A 17,272-nucleotide genomic window follows, 5' to 3' on the forward strand; every position below is an offset into this window, starting at 1 on the left:
GCCCGGCACTGGACTTCTTCTTGTGGGGAGAACCGCGTGCATACCAACGAGACAGCCACAGCGGACGCACTGAAGCCGAAAATGAGCAGAGTCCGCCGCCAGTTCCCAACGTCAGATATCAAGGCTGCAATAGCTCAAATGTTGCAAAGAAGCCAGTGCTATACCTCTTCAGACGCTGATCTGTTTGAGAAGAGCTATAAGTGGCAGTGGAAAATTAACCGTTCACAATTTGTGTAAAACGTGGCTGTCTAGCGCACTTTAATGATGTCACCGTATCCTCAGATCAACAAGCTTGCGACGAAGATAGAAATAGGGAAAGAAAACTGCTTCGTTTTGCGTATTGTCCGCAATTCATGACACAGAAAGGGGAAATGGCGAGCCCAGTTGCACCTCTGGATGTTTCGTCGATAGCAGCTAAGGCGCCTCACCCGCTTTTTTTTTCGTTGTTGTTGTTTTTGTTTGCTTTCTTGCGGAAATAAACTCCTGTGTAGCCCTTTTCCGCTTTTCAGAGAGCTGCCTTTTCTCTTTTGCGCACAGTTTCTTTTTGCCCAAATTTATTTTGCATTTTCTTTTCACGATGTTCGGAGCGTAAAGCTATGCTGAGTGCCGCACAAGCACAGCATTGCTGCGTCACCGCCAGTTATGTCGCGAAGCCCTTCCTACGCGGCAATAAACAAAGGCAGCCCGTTTGAGTTCGCTCGGGAGCGCTTGAGTATAGCGGTGGGCTAGCGCAAAAACAACCAGGCAAATATTAGCATGAACAAATGCTTTAATTCGAGGTTATTTGAAGCGCTCTAGAACTTCATATTTGACATATTATTTGACATTCAGATTGATACGTGCATATTGCGTGTTTCTGGTGGACGATGCACGCGGGTGCCCCGACGAAGACTACGAACGCTGTCTGGCTCTCGAGCTGTCGGCTGAACTGACCAGCGCTGCAGTTATCCTTTGTAAATATACCTTGTAAATAGTCTCCAGTTGTTCATCTTTCGTTCGCGTAACATTTTCGTAGAAGGCGCCGATCCCCGTCCTCGCCACGGAGCTCCGCAGCGGCCGCACCTTCCTGCTTTCCGCCATGGCTCCCGGTGACACCTCGTCTGCTTCTACTCCTGCGACCCCGACAACAACGTTACAAATCCCCGCGATCCTGGCATATTCTCCGGCCAAGATAATGTCGACTTTGAGGACTGGCTCCGCCTGTATGAGCGTGTTAGACCAAACAACCGCTGGGACCCGACCATTATGCCAGCCAATATCCTATGCTACTTGGGCGGAACTCCTCGTGTCTGGTTCCGGACACACGAGGACGAGATATCTAGCTGGGATACTTTCTAGGAGAAGCTCAGCGACCTCTTTGTAAATCCCACCAGTCGGCCGCTGGCTGCTAGAAAAGAGCTTGCTACCCGAGTTCAGTCATCTACTGAGTCTCGTACATACAAGACGTGCTCGCTCTTTGCCGGAAAATCGACGAGAAAATAGCCGCGGTTGACAAAGTCGGCCACGTACTCAAAGGGACGGCGGACGACGCCTTCAACTTGTTGGTCTTCAACAATCTCTCCACCATCAGCATCAATGTCAAGGAATGCCGCCGCTTCGAGCTCGCGAAAAGCCGCCGCCTCATTCCATAGTTATCCCGGCTCCCTAACACCGCTGCGACGTCTTCTTGCGTAGATCTTACCGCTTCACCATTCTTAAATGAACATGTCACACGTATTGTTCGCCGCGAGCTCGAGACTGCAAGTCCTGCGCCGTTCTATCCACGCCCACTTGACTCCACCATTGACCAACCAGCCCCAGCGATCTCTCTCATTCAGACGGCAAGGTTTTCCTGCTTCCTTCTCCATCTCCCGACCTGACGCCTGACCGGTGCCGACTGCTACGCCTCACGGTAATCGGTATTCCCCTCACAGATACCGCAACCCTACCGAGTGGAGAACTCCAGACGACAAGCCCATTTGCAAAGAATTTGCAAACCTACGTTTTCCTGCTGCCTGCTCCGTCTCCCGACCGGAGCCCACTTCTACGCCTCCCACCGATCTGTATTCCCCTCCCAGATACCGCGACCCTACTGAGGGGAGAATTCCGCACAAGCCCACTTGCTTCCGTTGCCTCCACATTGGCCACGTCGCTCGCCACTGCCGCGCCTCCTGGACGTCGCTGTATTCGAGCTCCTTCTCCCCGTCTCCTCGCCCGTATGCCGACACGGGCCGTTACTCGCCTCGCCGTAGGCCTCCTGCCTCTGACGTGTCCGTCGATGACAGTCGTCCCGGTCGCTCGCCCCCACCTTAGCGCCGTCGGTCCCCGTCGCCCCAGCCACGCCGGTATTCGTCGCCGACCAATTATGGACCCTTCAGGACGAAAACTAGACCATGCAGCTCCTGGAGGTAGTGCTGCATTGTCTTCCTCGTGTCGAAATCCCCCATTGACGCTCCCAACGAACCAGAACTTACTTGATGTTCACGTCGACAGTGTCCCTTTGACGGCGTTAATAGATACTGGAGCCCAGGTTTCCATGACTTCTAACCTCCGTCGTCGACTGAGGAAGGTCCTCACGCCCGCTACTACACGAGCCGTACGCGTGACCGACGGCAGCATAGTTGACGTCCCTGGAATGTGTACTTCCCGTATAAGTATCGCCGACCGCCACGTTCCTGTTCATTTTTACAGCGCTGACCAATTGTCCCCATGACCTAATCCTCGGACTCGACTTTCTAACGGCGCATTCAGCTTTGATCGACTGTTCTGCCGGTACCCTTTGCCCCTCGAACTTCCTCTACTCTATTCTACTCTTCTATATTTAGTGATAAAAAATTACTGGTTGTAGGCCCACACGACTACTTCTAATATGTATATGGTACGGTTTTTTTTTTTTTTTTTACAGCGAATGCTGTATATGACTAACCTTCCGTAGTTTTTTTTTTTTTTGGCATCCGGCAACAGAAACGGATTCTAAGAAAGCCATACGGGTGCATTGCGGTGGCGCAGATGTCAAAATGCGGACCAGATTTATAACGCTTGCCGTGAACAATAGCGTGGCGTCAAGGTTATCGCATTATATAAGCAGGGGAGGGATCGGCGCTAAAAGCAGCAGCGTTATTGATGGGGCAGAGACTATAGTTAGTACACCCGAAGAACAACATGCGTACGAGGAGCGCCGGAGGGAACAGCAACGAAAATGTAAGCCGCGCCGGCGCGAAACGACCACCGACGATGATCCCGTGATGCTGAAAGAAAACTACAATCGCGAGCACGGGCACCTCCGAACGAGCAACGAAGCCAGACTCGCAACGTCAGTGAAAGTTGACGACATTCAAAGCTCTCACACGAAAAGCAAAGTGCTTTCACTGCCACTTCATCTTCAGAGTGGAATGGTTGTAATTTTTTTTAATCTTCGTCCAAGTTAGCTGAGACACCCGGTAGATAAAGATCCGCAGGTGGTCAAAATTAGTCCGGAGTGCCCTACCACGGCCTTCGTCAAAGGCCGTGGTGCGTAAACACCATAGTTTTTTTAGTGGTACGGACATCGAGAGACACTCTTGTTTCTCGGGAAACACTTCCGGTTCACCTCCTGAGACGAGCGGGGACGAATTCCAAATAAATCAGAAAAAAAATGCTACAGTACAAAATTCATGGGTTTCATTATAGACATGATATTAGAGCATAAGTTTAGTTACAAGTTGAGTTACTGAAGTGCCTGGAATAATTATAATTAATTAAAAACATAGTTTCGTCAGCTTCAAAAAGACTGTGGTTACTTCGACAGCGTCTGAAGCACTGTGCAAGCAAGACAAAACCGAATGGTTATACTTCACTGGTGCGTCCTCTATTTGAATGTGGTGATGTCGTTTGGGACCCGCACACTAAGACTGATACAGATAGGCTGGAAAAAGTACAAAAAAGAGCGCTCAGGTTTATTTTTAATTCCTACGGAAGACAAGTGCCACTATCTGATCTCCGTTCGAGGCCTGGTCTTCCAACACTGGAGGAACGCCGTAAGCTACACCGTCTGAAGATGCTTTACACGATAGTCAACGGCCAAAATAAAATACATTTTGACAAATACTTTCAGTTTAACACGTGTAGAAGTACCCGCGGAAAGCACGAACGTACCCTTATTGCACCCCAGGCTAGAACTATCGCTTATCAATTTTCATTTTTTCCTAGAACGACAAGAGAATGGAACAGGCTTCCACAAGAGGTAACGAACAAGCGTACTGTCGACTCTTTCTTATCGGCTATTTCTCAGTTGTGAGCGAAGCACGCAATTCCTTTCGTACCGAATTTTTATTCAACTCGTGTCTTTAGTTTTAGAGATATTGTTCGGCGCAGTAGCGTACAAGTATGATCTGTGTTGCACTGTGCGTGAGCTTGCTGTGTTCGAATTTTATTTCGACATTTTCTTTGCTTGTACAGTATCCCTTTTTATTTTCTATGTACCACTCCTGCTTTGGCTGCCAAAAAGCAGCTGGCAGTATATTCAAATAAAAATAAATAAAAATAATTAGAAATCACTGATTACCGCACACCAAAACGCAGAATCGTGGACTTCACAGACCAGCCACGTGAGCACGACTTTGGCAAAATTGCTGGAAACCCGGAAGTAGAAAGATGAAGTATTTACGTCGCTAATAACGTCACACACAAAAACGTGGCATGATATTCAACAGGCTAATTAATCGAAACAGTTGCCTGGCATAGACTGAACATTTGCTTAACAGAACGGCTTTGACGTCATTCCCACCTCTTTCGCTTCTCCTCCTCCGGTGCTCGCTCGCTCGCTTGCTCGCAACAGCTGCGCACGCACGTTCGTTACAGGCTCTGACGTCAGCACCGGCGCACTTCGTGCGTCGCTCGCTAGGGGCCCAAGCCCCAGCAGATGGCGCGCTTCCTCCTGGCCCTTCCTCGCCCGCATATCGTGCCAGGCGAAAGCTCGCTTAACCGAGAGAACACCAATGCCGACGTGCGAGTGCCACTAAGAAGTCAAAGATTAGGATCGCGTACCATATGTCTATTTTTTTTTGTTGCTGTTGGCCTTAATTAACGTCCACAGAACTCGCATGTCGTCTTCCATATACCTTGGCGCGCATCTATCCCCCCTATTTTGATTCAGGAATAGTAACAATACCATTGCAGCTCATGCATCCCCCACAATCGACTACCTAAAAAGGCAACCTTCATGATCCCCCTGCTCTCCTTCGACCCGACTACTCACTTATCAAACATTTCTTTGTCCTAAATTTGAATATGCGTCACCCATTAGTTCAACAGCCAGTATTATCTGATAACGGCCCTGAATTTCTCAGAATACTGCCACTTGCTTTATTGCCAGTGATTACAGCCCTCAGCTAAGGTCCCTCTATAATAAGGTAGCGACATCTGCCGCGCGCGCCACCTAGGAAGTTCCTGTAGCAGACGGCGCCCAAGCTAAACTGCGGCGCCGCAGCATTCGTGAGGTGAAAAAATATCTCCACATGCGCGGAAATAAAACGCCACTATTGCCTGAATGTGGTGAAAGAATGGCCCGAACTGCTAAATCTAGTCCTTTAATTTCAATTGAGCGCTGAAAGAAAAATGCTCAAGAGTGCGAGCGGAATGAGTGCTTGATCGCCTCGATTCCGCATGTTTACCTCTCGTTCACTTGCACTCAGTCACCGTGCGAGCCTTGGTGATTGCTCGCGCTTAATCCCGTTTGCTCTGTGAATTCCTTTGCTTGTAAGTGTGCTGCGTACACATAGCGGTTACTTTGAACGAATAATTCATGTAAAAAAGGCTGACAGTCGCTTGGACCGAAAAACTTTCGACATAACGTCGCTGAAACGTGCGAGCCTCACCGCGACGAAACAACATCCTGTGTGTGGGCGGAAACGAGTGCGCCAACAGCCTTCTTGCCACTGAGTGTGTCTGTCGTGTAGCGATTACACGACGACTGTTGTGTTTTGTGGCTCAGTGCTACGAGCCAGTGCAACTTTCGTGACATTCCGAAGCGGCGCTATGGATCGTGTCAGTGAGTCTCCTCGATCGTGTTCGGGCTGCCAGCGCGATCTAATCTCGCGGCACACCAACATCGAGCGTAGTCTGTGCGCGTGTGTGAATGCGGTTGACTGTTCTCGTGAACCGTGTGACGTCGCCACGTAAACTTGAATCATGATGTGCATTGTTGTGTTTATGCCTTTTCACCTCCGTGCACCGCTAAAGCCCCGTAAGAATTAGAGGACTCTTATACGAAACGCACGCGGATTGGCCTAGCTATTACTGCAGTATGCTTTGCTGGCGATCCGTGTATCGCTTCTGGCGTTTTTCATATGTTAATTTGCAGTTGTGTGTTTTTCATCAGTAAAATGGCATCGCCGATTACTGAAACACCTTCGAGTGTAAGGGAAACTTGGAAGGAACGGGCTCGCAAGTGTATGTAATGTGCTTTGATATATTCTATTATATCTTATTATTGGATGGCCAGTAGCAGTGGCTGTGCAGTATTTGTTTTTAAAAGCAGAGTAATGCAGGCACTTAGGAATATATTTATTCACATATGCAATGCACCTAATACGATTAGGATATGCAGAGTTGGAAATGGCTTTTAGACATCTTGTAAACGCGCAGTTAGCAACACGCGCACAAACACAGCAAAGTGTAAAAGTAGAATTCGCTGCTGAAATTTGCGATATTTTATCGCACGTAACGCAATGCGGATATTTGTCAGCGAGTTAATGCGCTTCTGCCTCACTATTTGCATGCCAGGTCATATATACTGCACTTGTTAAATAAACGGGCTCATAATGCACTAAAATCAATAATCTCCACAAGCTTCGGCCCTCAACGTTCATGCGAGCGAATGAAATACTATCGCAGCTCTGAACACACACACACGTGTATACCTTCTCTCGCATCTTCGTATTGCTCTGCGTTACTTTCCTCGCATAGTCGTGCAGTTACCGACGGTTCAAGTTACTTCCGTCCCCGTGCCCGCACCGCCCGCCCAATTCTGTGCCACCATACTTTTCTTCTGGTTAGGTTCTGGTTGCCGCGCGAGATGCACAATAACGTCTTGCCATCCTTCGTCCGGTTTCGGCACCCATCCGCACAGCAACAAGGCATTTCCGCCCTCCCTGAACGAAATTATCGCAACAATGTGCATAGCACAACAGGCGAAACGCGCGCACTTCGCCCGCCGCGCAGGAACTTTCATGGCGGCAAAGGGGCGGAGCAAGGTCACATGTCACCGATCAGCCTATCGCTGGCGTCCTCAGCTGGAAGAAAGCCTTTCTCTACTTTGAAAATATTGAGAGACTTTACCCTCAGCGACTGTGATAACGTCATCATCATCATCATCAGCCTAGTTACGCCCACTGCAGGGCAAAGGCCTCTCCCATACTTCTCCAACTACCCCGGTCATGTACTTATGGTGGCCATGTTGTCCCTGCAAACGTCTTAACGTCATCCGCCCACCTAACTTTCTGCCGCCCCCTACTACGCTTCCCTTCCCTTGGAATCCAGTCCGTAAGCCTTAATGACCATCGGTTATCTTCCCTCCTCATTACATGTCCGGCCCATGCCCATTTCTTTTTCTTGATTTAGACTAAGATGTCATTTACCCGCGTTTGTTCCCTCACCCAATCTGCTCTTTTCTTATCCCTTAACGTTACACCTATCATTCCTTCCATAGCTAGTTGGTTGGTCCTCAATTTCAGCAGAACCCTTTTCGTAAGCCTCCAGGTTTCTGCCCCGTAGGTGAGTACTGGTAAGACACAGCTGTTATACACTTTCCTCTTGAGGGATAGTGGCAACCTGCTGTTCATGATTTGAGAATGCCTGCCAAACGCATCCCAGCCCATTCTTATTCTTCTGGTTATTTCAGTCTCATGATCCGGATCCGTGGTCACTACCTGCCCTAAGTAGATGTATTCCCTTATCACTTCCAGTGCCTCGCTACCTATCGTAAACTGCTGTTCTCTTCCGAGGCTGTTAAACATTACTTTAGTTTTCTGTAGATTAATTTTCAGACCCACCCTTCTGCTTTGCCTCTCCAGGTCAGTGAGCATGCATTGCAATTGGTCTCCTGAGTTACTAAGCAAGGCAATATCATCAGCGAATCGCAAGTTGCTAAGGTATTCTCCATCAACTCCATCAACGGAATCCTGCCTGGTCCTTTGGTTGACAGAAATCTAAGGTATTCCTCATTCTATTTGCGATTACCTTGGTAAATACTTTGTAGGCAACGGACAGTAAGCTGATCGGTCTATAATTTTTCAAGTCTTTGGCGTCCCCTTTCTTATGGATTAGGATTATGTTAGCGTTCTTCCAAGATTCCGGTACGTTCGAGGTCATGAGGCATTGTGTATATAGGGCGGCCAATCTTTCTAGGACAGTGTTCCCACCATCCTTCAACAAATCTGCTGTTACCTGATCCTCCCCAGCTGCCTTCCCCCTTTGCATAGCTCCCAAGGCGTTCTTTACCTCTTCCGGTGTTACTTGTGGGATTTCAAGTTCCTCTAGCCTATTCTCTCTCACCTTATCGTCGTGGCTGTTACTGGTACTGTATAAATCTTTATAAAACTCTTCAGCCACTTGAACTATCTCATCCATATTAGTAACGATATTGCCGGCTTTGTCTCTTAACGCACACATCTGATTCTTGCCTATTCCTAGTTTCTTCTTCACTGCTTTTAGGCTTCCTCCGTTCCTGAGAGCCTGTTCAATTCTATCCATATTATAGTTCCTTATGTCCGCTGTCTTACGCTTGTTGATTAACTTGGAAAGTTCTGCCAGTTCTATTCTAGCTGTAGGGTTAGAGGCTTTCATACATTGGCGTTTCTTGATCAGATCTTTCGTCTCCTGCGATAGCTTACTGGTATCCTGTCTAACGGAGTTACCACCGACTTCTATTGCGCACTCCTTAATGATGCCCATAAGATTGTCGTTCATTGCTTCAACACTGTGGTCCTCTTCCTGGGTTAAAGCCGAATACCTGTTCTGTAGCTTGATCCGGAATTCCTCTAGTTTCCCTCTTACCGCTAACTCATTGATTGGCTTCTTATGTACCAGTTTCTTCCGTTCCCTCCTCAAGTCAAGGCTAATTCGAGTTCTTACCATCCTATGGTCACTGCAGCGCACCTTGCTGAGCACGTCCACATCTTGTATGATGCCAGGGTTAGCGCAGAGTATGAGGGCTATTTCATTTCTAGTCTCGCCGTTCGGGCTCCTCCACATCCACTTTCGGCTATCTCGCTTGCGGAAGAAGGTATTCATTATCCGCATATTGTTATGTTCCGCAAACTCTACTAATAACTCTCCCCTGCTATTCCTAGTGCCTATGCCATATTCCCCCACTGCCTTGTCTCCAGCCTGCTTCTTGCCTACCTTGGCATTGAAGTAGCCCATCAGTATAGTGTATTTTGTGTTGCCTTTACCCATCGCCGATTCCACGTCTTCATAGAAGCTTTCAACTTCCTGGTCATCATGACTAGATGTAGGGGCGTAGACCTGTATAACCTTCATTTTGTACCTCTTATTAAGTTTCACAACAAGACATGCCACCCTCTCGTTAATGCTATAGAATTCCTGTATGTTACCAGCTATGTTCTTATTAATCAGGAATCCGACTCCTAGTTCTCGTCTCTCTGCTAAGCCCCGGTAGCACAGGACGTGCCCGCTTTTTAGCACTGTATATGCTTCTTTTGGCCTCCTAACTTCACTGAGCTCTATTATATCCCATTTACTGCCCTCTAATTCCTCCAATAGCACTGCTAGACTCGCCTCACTAGATAACGTTCTAGCGTTAAACGTTGCCAGGTTCATATTCCAATGGCGGCCTGTCCGTAGCCAGGGATTCTTAGCACCCTCTGCAGCGTCGCAGGTCTGACCGCCGCCGTTGTCAGTTGCTTCATTATTAAACACTAATTCATCACATGTACTAACATCAATGGATTCCCTTAAGAAGCTTGCTATTCTCTGCTTAGTTTACAAGATATCACCCAGTCATCATTGTTATCTTCCAACGCCGTTATCTCTTTGCCAACCACTGCGAACACGGAAGAGAGAACAATCTAGAGGAATTTGAAATTCCATAAGTAACGCCGGAAGAAGTAAAGAAAGCCTTGGGAGCTATGCAAAGGGGGAAGGCAGCTGCTGAGGATCAGGTAACAGCAGATTTGTTGAAGGATGGTGGGCAGATTGTTCTAGAAAAACTGGCCACCCTGTATACGCAATGCCTCATGACCTCGAGCGTACCGGAATCTTGGAAGAACGCTAACATAATCCTATTCCATAAGAAAGGGGATGCCAAAGCCTTCAAAATTATAGACCGATCAGCTTACTGTCCGTTGCCTACAAAGTATTTACTAAAGTAATCGGAAATAGAATCAGGAACACCTAAGACTTTGTCAACCAAAGGACCAGGCAGGATTCCGTAAAGGCTTTTCAACAATATACTATTCTCACACTATCAATCAGGTGATACAAAAATGTGCGGAATATAACCAACCCTTATATATAGCTTTCATTGATTACGAGACAGCGTTTGATTCAGTCGAAACCTCAGTAGTCATGGAGGCATTAGGGAATCAGGGTGTAGACGAGCCGTATGTAAAAATACTGAAAGATATCTATAGCGGCTCCACAGCCACCGTAGTCCTCCATAAAGAAAGCAACAAAATCCCAATAAAGAAAGGCGTCAGGCAGGGAGCTACGATCTCTCCAATGCTATTCACAGCGTGTTTACAGGAGGTATTCAGAGACCTAGATTGGGAAGAATCGTGGATAAGAGTTAATGGAGAATACCTTAGCAACTTGCGATTCGGTGATGATTCCTTCATGATGGCGTCGACAGTCGACAAGTTTCTAAAGACCGGACGGTTGAATGCGTGGTCCGCGATGCCTTCGATGCCTTTGATAATGTTTCCAAGCTTGTCCGCCTCTGGCATGGACGTGTCGATTTTATGAGAGGGCTAGGACGTTCTGAATGTAGGGGACTTACGTCTCGGTAGCAGTTCGGGTGCGCGTGGCGAGTTGTTCCTTGGCGACCAGTTGTCGACCGGTCGGATTGCGAAAAACGTCGGACAGCTTTTCTTTGGACAAGTCCCAGCTGGTTAGCTCTTCCTCGTGTGTGTAAAACCATGTTAGCGGTGTTCCGTCGAGGTAGAACACGACATTGGCCAGCATTATGGTCGGATCCCACCTGCTCCCCTTGCTGACGCGCTCATACACCTTCAACCATTCTTCTACGTCAACACCACCCAGGCCAGTGAACTTGCCAGGGTCTTGTGGGTGAGGCAGAGCAACGTACTGGTTATGCGTAGTCGGAATTTCAGCTACAGACGCGGTGCCTTCCACTGGAAGCATAGTCCCAGGATGGGTGAGACGTCCGCTGCGCAGTTCCGTGGCGAAGATGCGTACCGCGCACGTCCACCAAAATGTCACGTGTATAAAACTATTTACAAGGCGCATATAAACAGCAGTTGTTGTTGTTGTTGTTGTCCTATGTGGCCGTGGCACATACCCACAGTGGGGGATTGGCCAAGAATCGGGCGGTTTAATTAGGTGCCTAAAAATAATATTGAAACAAGGGAGTTAACAATTTGGGCGTGTGAGCTTAAAAGTAAACGTTTTGTGTCTGGAGAAAAAAAAAATGGATAATCAGATGAAAACCGGGTATAAGAAAATAATAATAATAATTACAATAATAATTAATAATAGATAAGAAATAAAAGAAAGCTATGGTAGGGAGGGAGAACGATCAATCTAACATGGAAAACGATTGGTTTCAATTAGGTAATTTTGGATCGCCAAGCAAACATTTCTGTGGCTGAACCCAACAATGGAGGCTCCAAAAGATAGGATCACAGGCACTGATAAAGTTAGACCAATAGAGCGAAGCGGCATTTCGAGTAGTCGTTTTCTTAGAATAGAAAACCGTCTGCAAGACAACAAGAAATGGTCGATTGTCTCCGCTTCGCCACAGAATGAGCATAATGGTGAGGGGACCAGACCAGACCTGTGGAGGTAGAAGTTCAATGCAGGTATACGGCAGCGCAGCTTCGTGATGGACACTTCAATTTTCCGTGTTCGGCAAAAATCTCTGTTCCACGGGTGCAGGAGATGTCCGTAATCCTCAGAGTTAGTAATTGCGGAGCCTGATACGGACTGTATAATGATACTCCTGCGAAATCTAGCTGCAGTAACGTAAGCAGTCAAAGGGCAGCAAGGAAGAATCGGGCCACTTATCGATGCCTTGGCTAGAGAGTCTGCAGCCGAGAATCCCGAGAGGCATTTGTCACTTCGTCGTCTTCACCATCGACGACCTTGTCCTCTTTTCCCACCGTAACAACATTGCCTTGCTCAGTAACTCAGGGGACCAATTGCAATGCATGCACACTGACCTGGAGAGGCAAAGCAGAAGAGTGAGTCCAAAAATTAATCTGCAGAAAACTAAAGTAATGTTTAACAGTCTTGGAAGTGAATAGCAGTTTACGATAGGTAGCGAGGCGCTGGAAGTGGTAAGGGAATACATAACTTAGGGCAGGTAGTGACCGCCGATCCGGATCGTGAGACTGAAATAATCAGAAGAATAAGAATGGGCTGGGCTGCGCTTGGCAGGCATTCTCAGATCATGAACAGCAGGTTGCCATCATCCCTCTAGAGAAAAGTGTATAACAGCTTCGTCTTACCAGTGCTCACGTACGGGGCAGAAACCTGGAGGCTTACGAAAAGGATTCTACTTAAATTGAGAATGACGCAACGAGCTATGGAAAGAAGAATGATAGGTGCAACGTTAAGAGATAAGAAAACAGCAGATTGGGTAAGGGAACAAACGCGAGTTAATGACATCTTAGTTGAAATCAAGAAGAAGAAATGGGCATGGGCAGGGTATGGAATGAGGAGTGAAGGTAACCGATGGGCCCTAAGGGTTGCGGACTGGATCCCGAGAGAAAGGAAGAGTAGCAGGCGGCGGCAGAAAGTTAGGTGGGCGGATAAGTTTAAGAAGTTTGCAGGGACGACATGGCCACAATTAGTACATGGCCGGGGTAGTTGGAGAAGTATGGGAGAGGCCTTTGCCCTGGACTGGGCATAACCAGGCTGATAATGATGATGACGAACACTTGACCGTTTCCCCATAAATCGTAGTTTCCGGTACACTTTAGAAGCACCAACGCTTTCAAATTATAAGGCCTTCCTCGCGCGTTTGAACCGTTCAATGGTCTTCTTGACAATGTGGCTACAATCCGAGCCTTTGCAAGTTTTCTACGTGAGTAAGGTGCCTTTTTTATAGGCATTTGTCTTCATTGTCGTTTTCGACGTACTTACTTACCTCTAAGCAAGTGCTGTATAACTTGGCCGTGTTTCAGCACTTGCATGAACCTTTTGTTTGTCAGTGTGCGCGTTCTTTTACATTTGTTTTTCACTCCCTAACTAAAGCATATAACTTTGCCTAATTTCAATATGCACTTCATACCACTTTGCTTGCGCCTGTGCAGGTTTCGTTGCACTATACCTGTATCACGCTTCCACTATGTGTTGTTTACCCGTTCTCACCTCCCGAGTTCCTCCTTCACGTCTCGCAAGCAAGCGAAGAACGTGAGTAAATCGCGATGACGTGGCATGCCCCGTGTATCGTATCTGGCGCAGCGCTGGCTTCGCATCTATGGCACGTGTGACGTGACAGATATCGGTATCGCCCATGACACATGGTGGTGAGGGTACACACCCTCTCCCACTTAATGTATATGGCTGTTGAATAAACGGGGACGCTTACCGCTCCCCTTGCTTGGAGCCTCTGGTCATGTCTTGCCTGCGGCACCGCACGATACACCCCGTAACGTTCGCCATTTTGCCATCGGCGTACATAGGCCGCACCAACTCGATCGGTCTTGTGCCGGTAGCATGAGATGTTTGTTCAGCTACGGTCTTCAATGGTCGTCGTTCCTACAGGTGACTACCTACGTGAGACGGCGCATAAGCCGATCGTATATTGTAACGGTTGGGGCTAATTGGCACGCAGGAAGTGTGAAAACAGCGTATGTCCCACCACGTGCAAACAACGTGACGGCTGACGAACAACACGCGCTCAAGTTGGACCACCAATCGCGTTCCTCCCTCTAACGTGCGCCTTCTTGGCCACCGTGCCGCATTGCTTCGTATAACAGGAGACCCGGTTGCACCGTCGCGACCGCTGCAGTCCGTGCCGACGGTTCGACGACACCTTTGCAAAGCGTCGCGTCCACCCTCTTTTGGACCTGCCGTCGGACATACAACACTGATCGGCCGCCCTCACCACGAGCGCTGGCTTTCCGGCCGAGTGCGCCCTGACGACCGCCGCCAGCTTGTAGGAGAGCGCCATGTCGAAGCGGAAGTCGCCGCCGCCGCCGCACGGGTAGCCCAGCACCACGCGCTGCAGGGGCACCGGGCGGGCGCTCGCCGGGAACCTGCTCGGGGAACGTCGAGTGGCGGCTCAGTCGTCGTCCATCTTGGAAGTCGACGATAGAAAGTGACGGTGAGTATATACATGAAACAACGGTTCTATGAAGGTGACCGGGAAGTGGGGCCTATAGCCCTTATATGCTGTGTCCAGCGCTGTGCTGCATAATAACAACTTCCTACAGAAATCCTCGGCACAAAATGTAGGCTCATCTCTAAGGGACAGTGGTGTTTTAATAGGATGATGAATTACATCCCGCAGATTCTTTCATTTACGTTAACTTGCACCATTCGGTGTGTGCCGCTGGCGGTTCCTGGCCAGTCTTTCACAATCGGCCACTGCGGCACAAGCGGTACAGAATCCCTAAACGTTGTTTGATACGTGTCTTACTTTTCTATGCGCACACGTGTCCCCACTATTCATCCCTCGAGAAGCATCGTAAGTCGACTTCGTCCTCGTGACATGCACTGCGATATAGACGCCTCTCACTTGTATCCGCCTGATTTGGTGCTTGCATTTCGGCATAGCTTCTGAGCATTGTAGTGCACCGACGCACAAATTGCGACAAGTTGTGGCCTTTGAGCTGGGTAAACATAGACATTTAATGAAATTACACGTGACCTATAGCATGAAACAAAATTGTACGCATTGCGGTTACTTGCAAAACATTTGATTAACCGCTTCACCAAAGCTTCACTTCAAATAGATTGCGACGCGCCCGTTGGATCTGCGCGTATTTGTTTGTCTTTCTTCAAAAGTAATCTTGCTCTGCGCGTCTCTGCCTTCGAAACTCACCCTGCATTGCCTCATTTGCAGTTTTACCGTGCGCATCCAGCACCGATCGACCCACCGACTTTACCGCCCCAACAAGACCTCTGATTTTAAACACATAATGGCATCTGCGAACGTTAGCGCTGCCACCATTGCACTTTCCCAAAATCGTCGTATTTAGCCCCAATAGCGAATACATAGATGCATGGATGCTATAAGCGTCCCCTCTGAAACGGGGCGGTTGGCAGCGCCGCTTAAGCTCTTGTTATAATTTTGTCTAATGACCTACATATTTTTTTTTCAAGAATACACCTTCCCAGCATCAAATTTGCTGAACCACTATTAGAAACGTTGTTTCTGCATGCTTCTGCTTTTTGTCGTTTCCCTACTTTTCTTCCACCAATCTTCCAATCGCCTCTTACTAACCTCTATTGCGGACATGTTTAATTTCCCCCTGCTCTCCCTGAACCCAACGGCTTCAAGAAGGCAGGTGGTGCCTAAATCGACCGCTGGGCAGATGTCTTCACATTCTAATAAAACTTCCTCCATAGTTTCCCTAGCTTTACCGCAGCAAGCACATGCTTCTTCTTCCTTCTTACCGTATTTACTCGATTCTAAGCACCCCCTTTTTTTCACGATCGCGATGCCCAAAGTGACGGGGGGTGCTTAGATTCGAAAAATCTAGAATGAGCCCCCCCCCTCCCTCTTTTCGCTGCGACATCACGACGAGACGGGTGCGAGAACTAACATATTATTTTGCAAACATTCTAAGGAAAAGTCGGTGCAGACAGTGAGCCTACCGCTTGTGTCGGATGCTCAGTTACTATCACTGCCACTCTAGTTCGTCGCACCGCTTGAACTGCCGCTCTGGATATCCCACAGCAGGTCGTCTTCCGTTCTGTCGAAGTGGTTTGGGATCGAGCACTTCTTAAATGATTTGACCACAACGACCACTTGGACCCGCTTCCACGCGTCCGAAATCCACTTTGCCATGGTTGATTGGGACGCTTTCTGCAGCTTTCGCCGTACAGCCGTACAGTCTGGCTGTACGGCGTACTCGCGCCGCGGACTCCGTGCCACCTCGGGATTCCGACGGCTCCGGCTCGATGACAGAGTGAGCAAGCGCGCTTGGCGGCCTTGGCTACACGCTCTTCCTAACAAATAGGGGGGTGCTTAGATTCGCATGCAAACATTTTTCCCAATTTTCTCGCGAAAATAGAGGGGGGTGCTTAGAATCGGGGGGTGCTTAGAATCGCGAAAGTACGGTATATCTCGATTTTAGGTGCGTGTTCTAAGGCATGCTGATCTCCCTTCGAAAAGTAGTGAGCTTCCCTTTGAGTTATCATAAATGGTTTCTTTCCTGATGTTTTTTTTTCTCTTAAGTAGTTACTCATGGCAGGTTTCCTTTGCATTGCCGCCACCTATGAGATTATTTCAGCCTCTCTGACTTTCCGCTTGACGTTCTTTGTTGCTGTGTTGCCCACCCTACAGGCCGCATACTTGCTAGTAAGCTTCCTAGTTCTTTTGCTCCACCGTGAATCAATGTTTTTCCTGTACAGATACCTCAACACTCTCACGGACCACTTACTTTCTTCCACATTCCTCAGCCGTTCTTCATGATCAATCTCACTGCGAGCTTCTCCTACACTTCTAAAGCTTGTCCAGCCCACCCTGCGCAGCGTAATTCGTAGTCTTTCCGTGAGCGCCCAAGGCGATGTGTCCCACTGACCTTTGGTTGCCATCGAGTCCTGATTGTACGGCTGACTTGAAGCAAGCAATAATCGTAACTCTTGGAACACCTTTAGAGGACATCCGCAACCAGCGCCCCTCGCGGCCAAGAGCTGCCCACGTGCGGGGTTTCTCGAAGACAGCGTCGCGTCTTTCGTGAATCGCGCAGGCGCTGAACAGCTTGACGAGGCGCCCGTCGCGGAACTAGTATCATTTTCCTGTCGTCGCCTTTCTTTTTTTGGGAGGGTCAGAAACTTTAGAGCAATGCGAGAGAGCACGCTGTCTCTGTTCCGCCAACTCTGGTAAAAGATCCCAACAAACCAAGCGCGCAAGACGAGCGGTTTCGAACTCACGAGTAGT

The 17,272-nt window shown here is 48.4% G+C and overlaps 1 protein-coding gene across 1 annotated transcript in view; it reads right to left on the bottom strand.

The window, feature by feature from the left end:
* LOC129385897 (probable ATP-dependent DNA helicase HFM1) overlaps positions 1-14,536 on the bottom strand; it is a 33,808-nt gene extending 19,272 nt beyond the window's left edge. Inside the window, exon 1 of the mRNA XM_055073064.2 lies at positions 14,270-14,536. Within this exon, the coding sequence (XP_054929039.1) occupies positions 14,270-14,335 (66 nt within the window). The 5' untranslated portion in view covers positions 14,336-14,536. The remainder of the gene's footprint in view (positions 1-14,269) is intronic.
* Positions 14,537-17,272: the final 2,736 nt, after the last annotated feature.

The sequence above is a fragment of the Dermacentor andersoni genome, chromosome 3 (genome assembly GCF_023375885.2).
Source record: "Dermacentor andersoni chromosome 3, qqDerAnde1_hic_scaffold, whole genome shotgun sequence".
NCBI lineage: Eukaryota > Metazoa > Arthropoda > Arachnida > Ixodida > Ixodidae > Dermacentor > Dermacentor andersoni.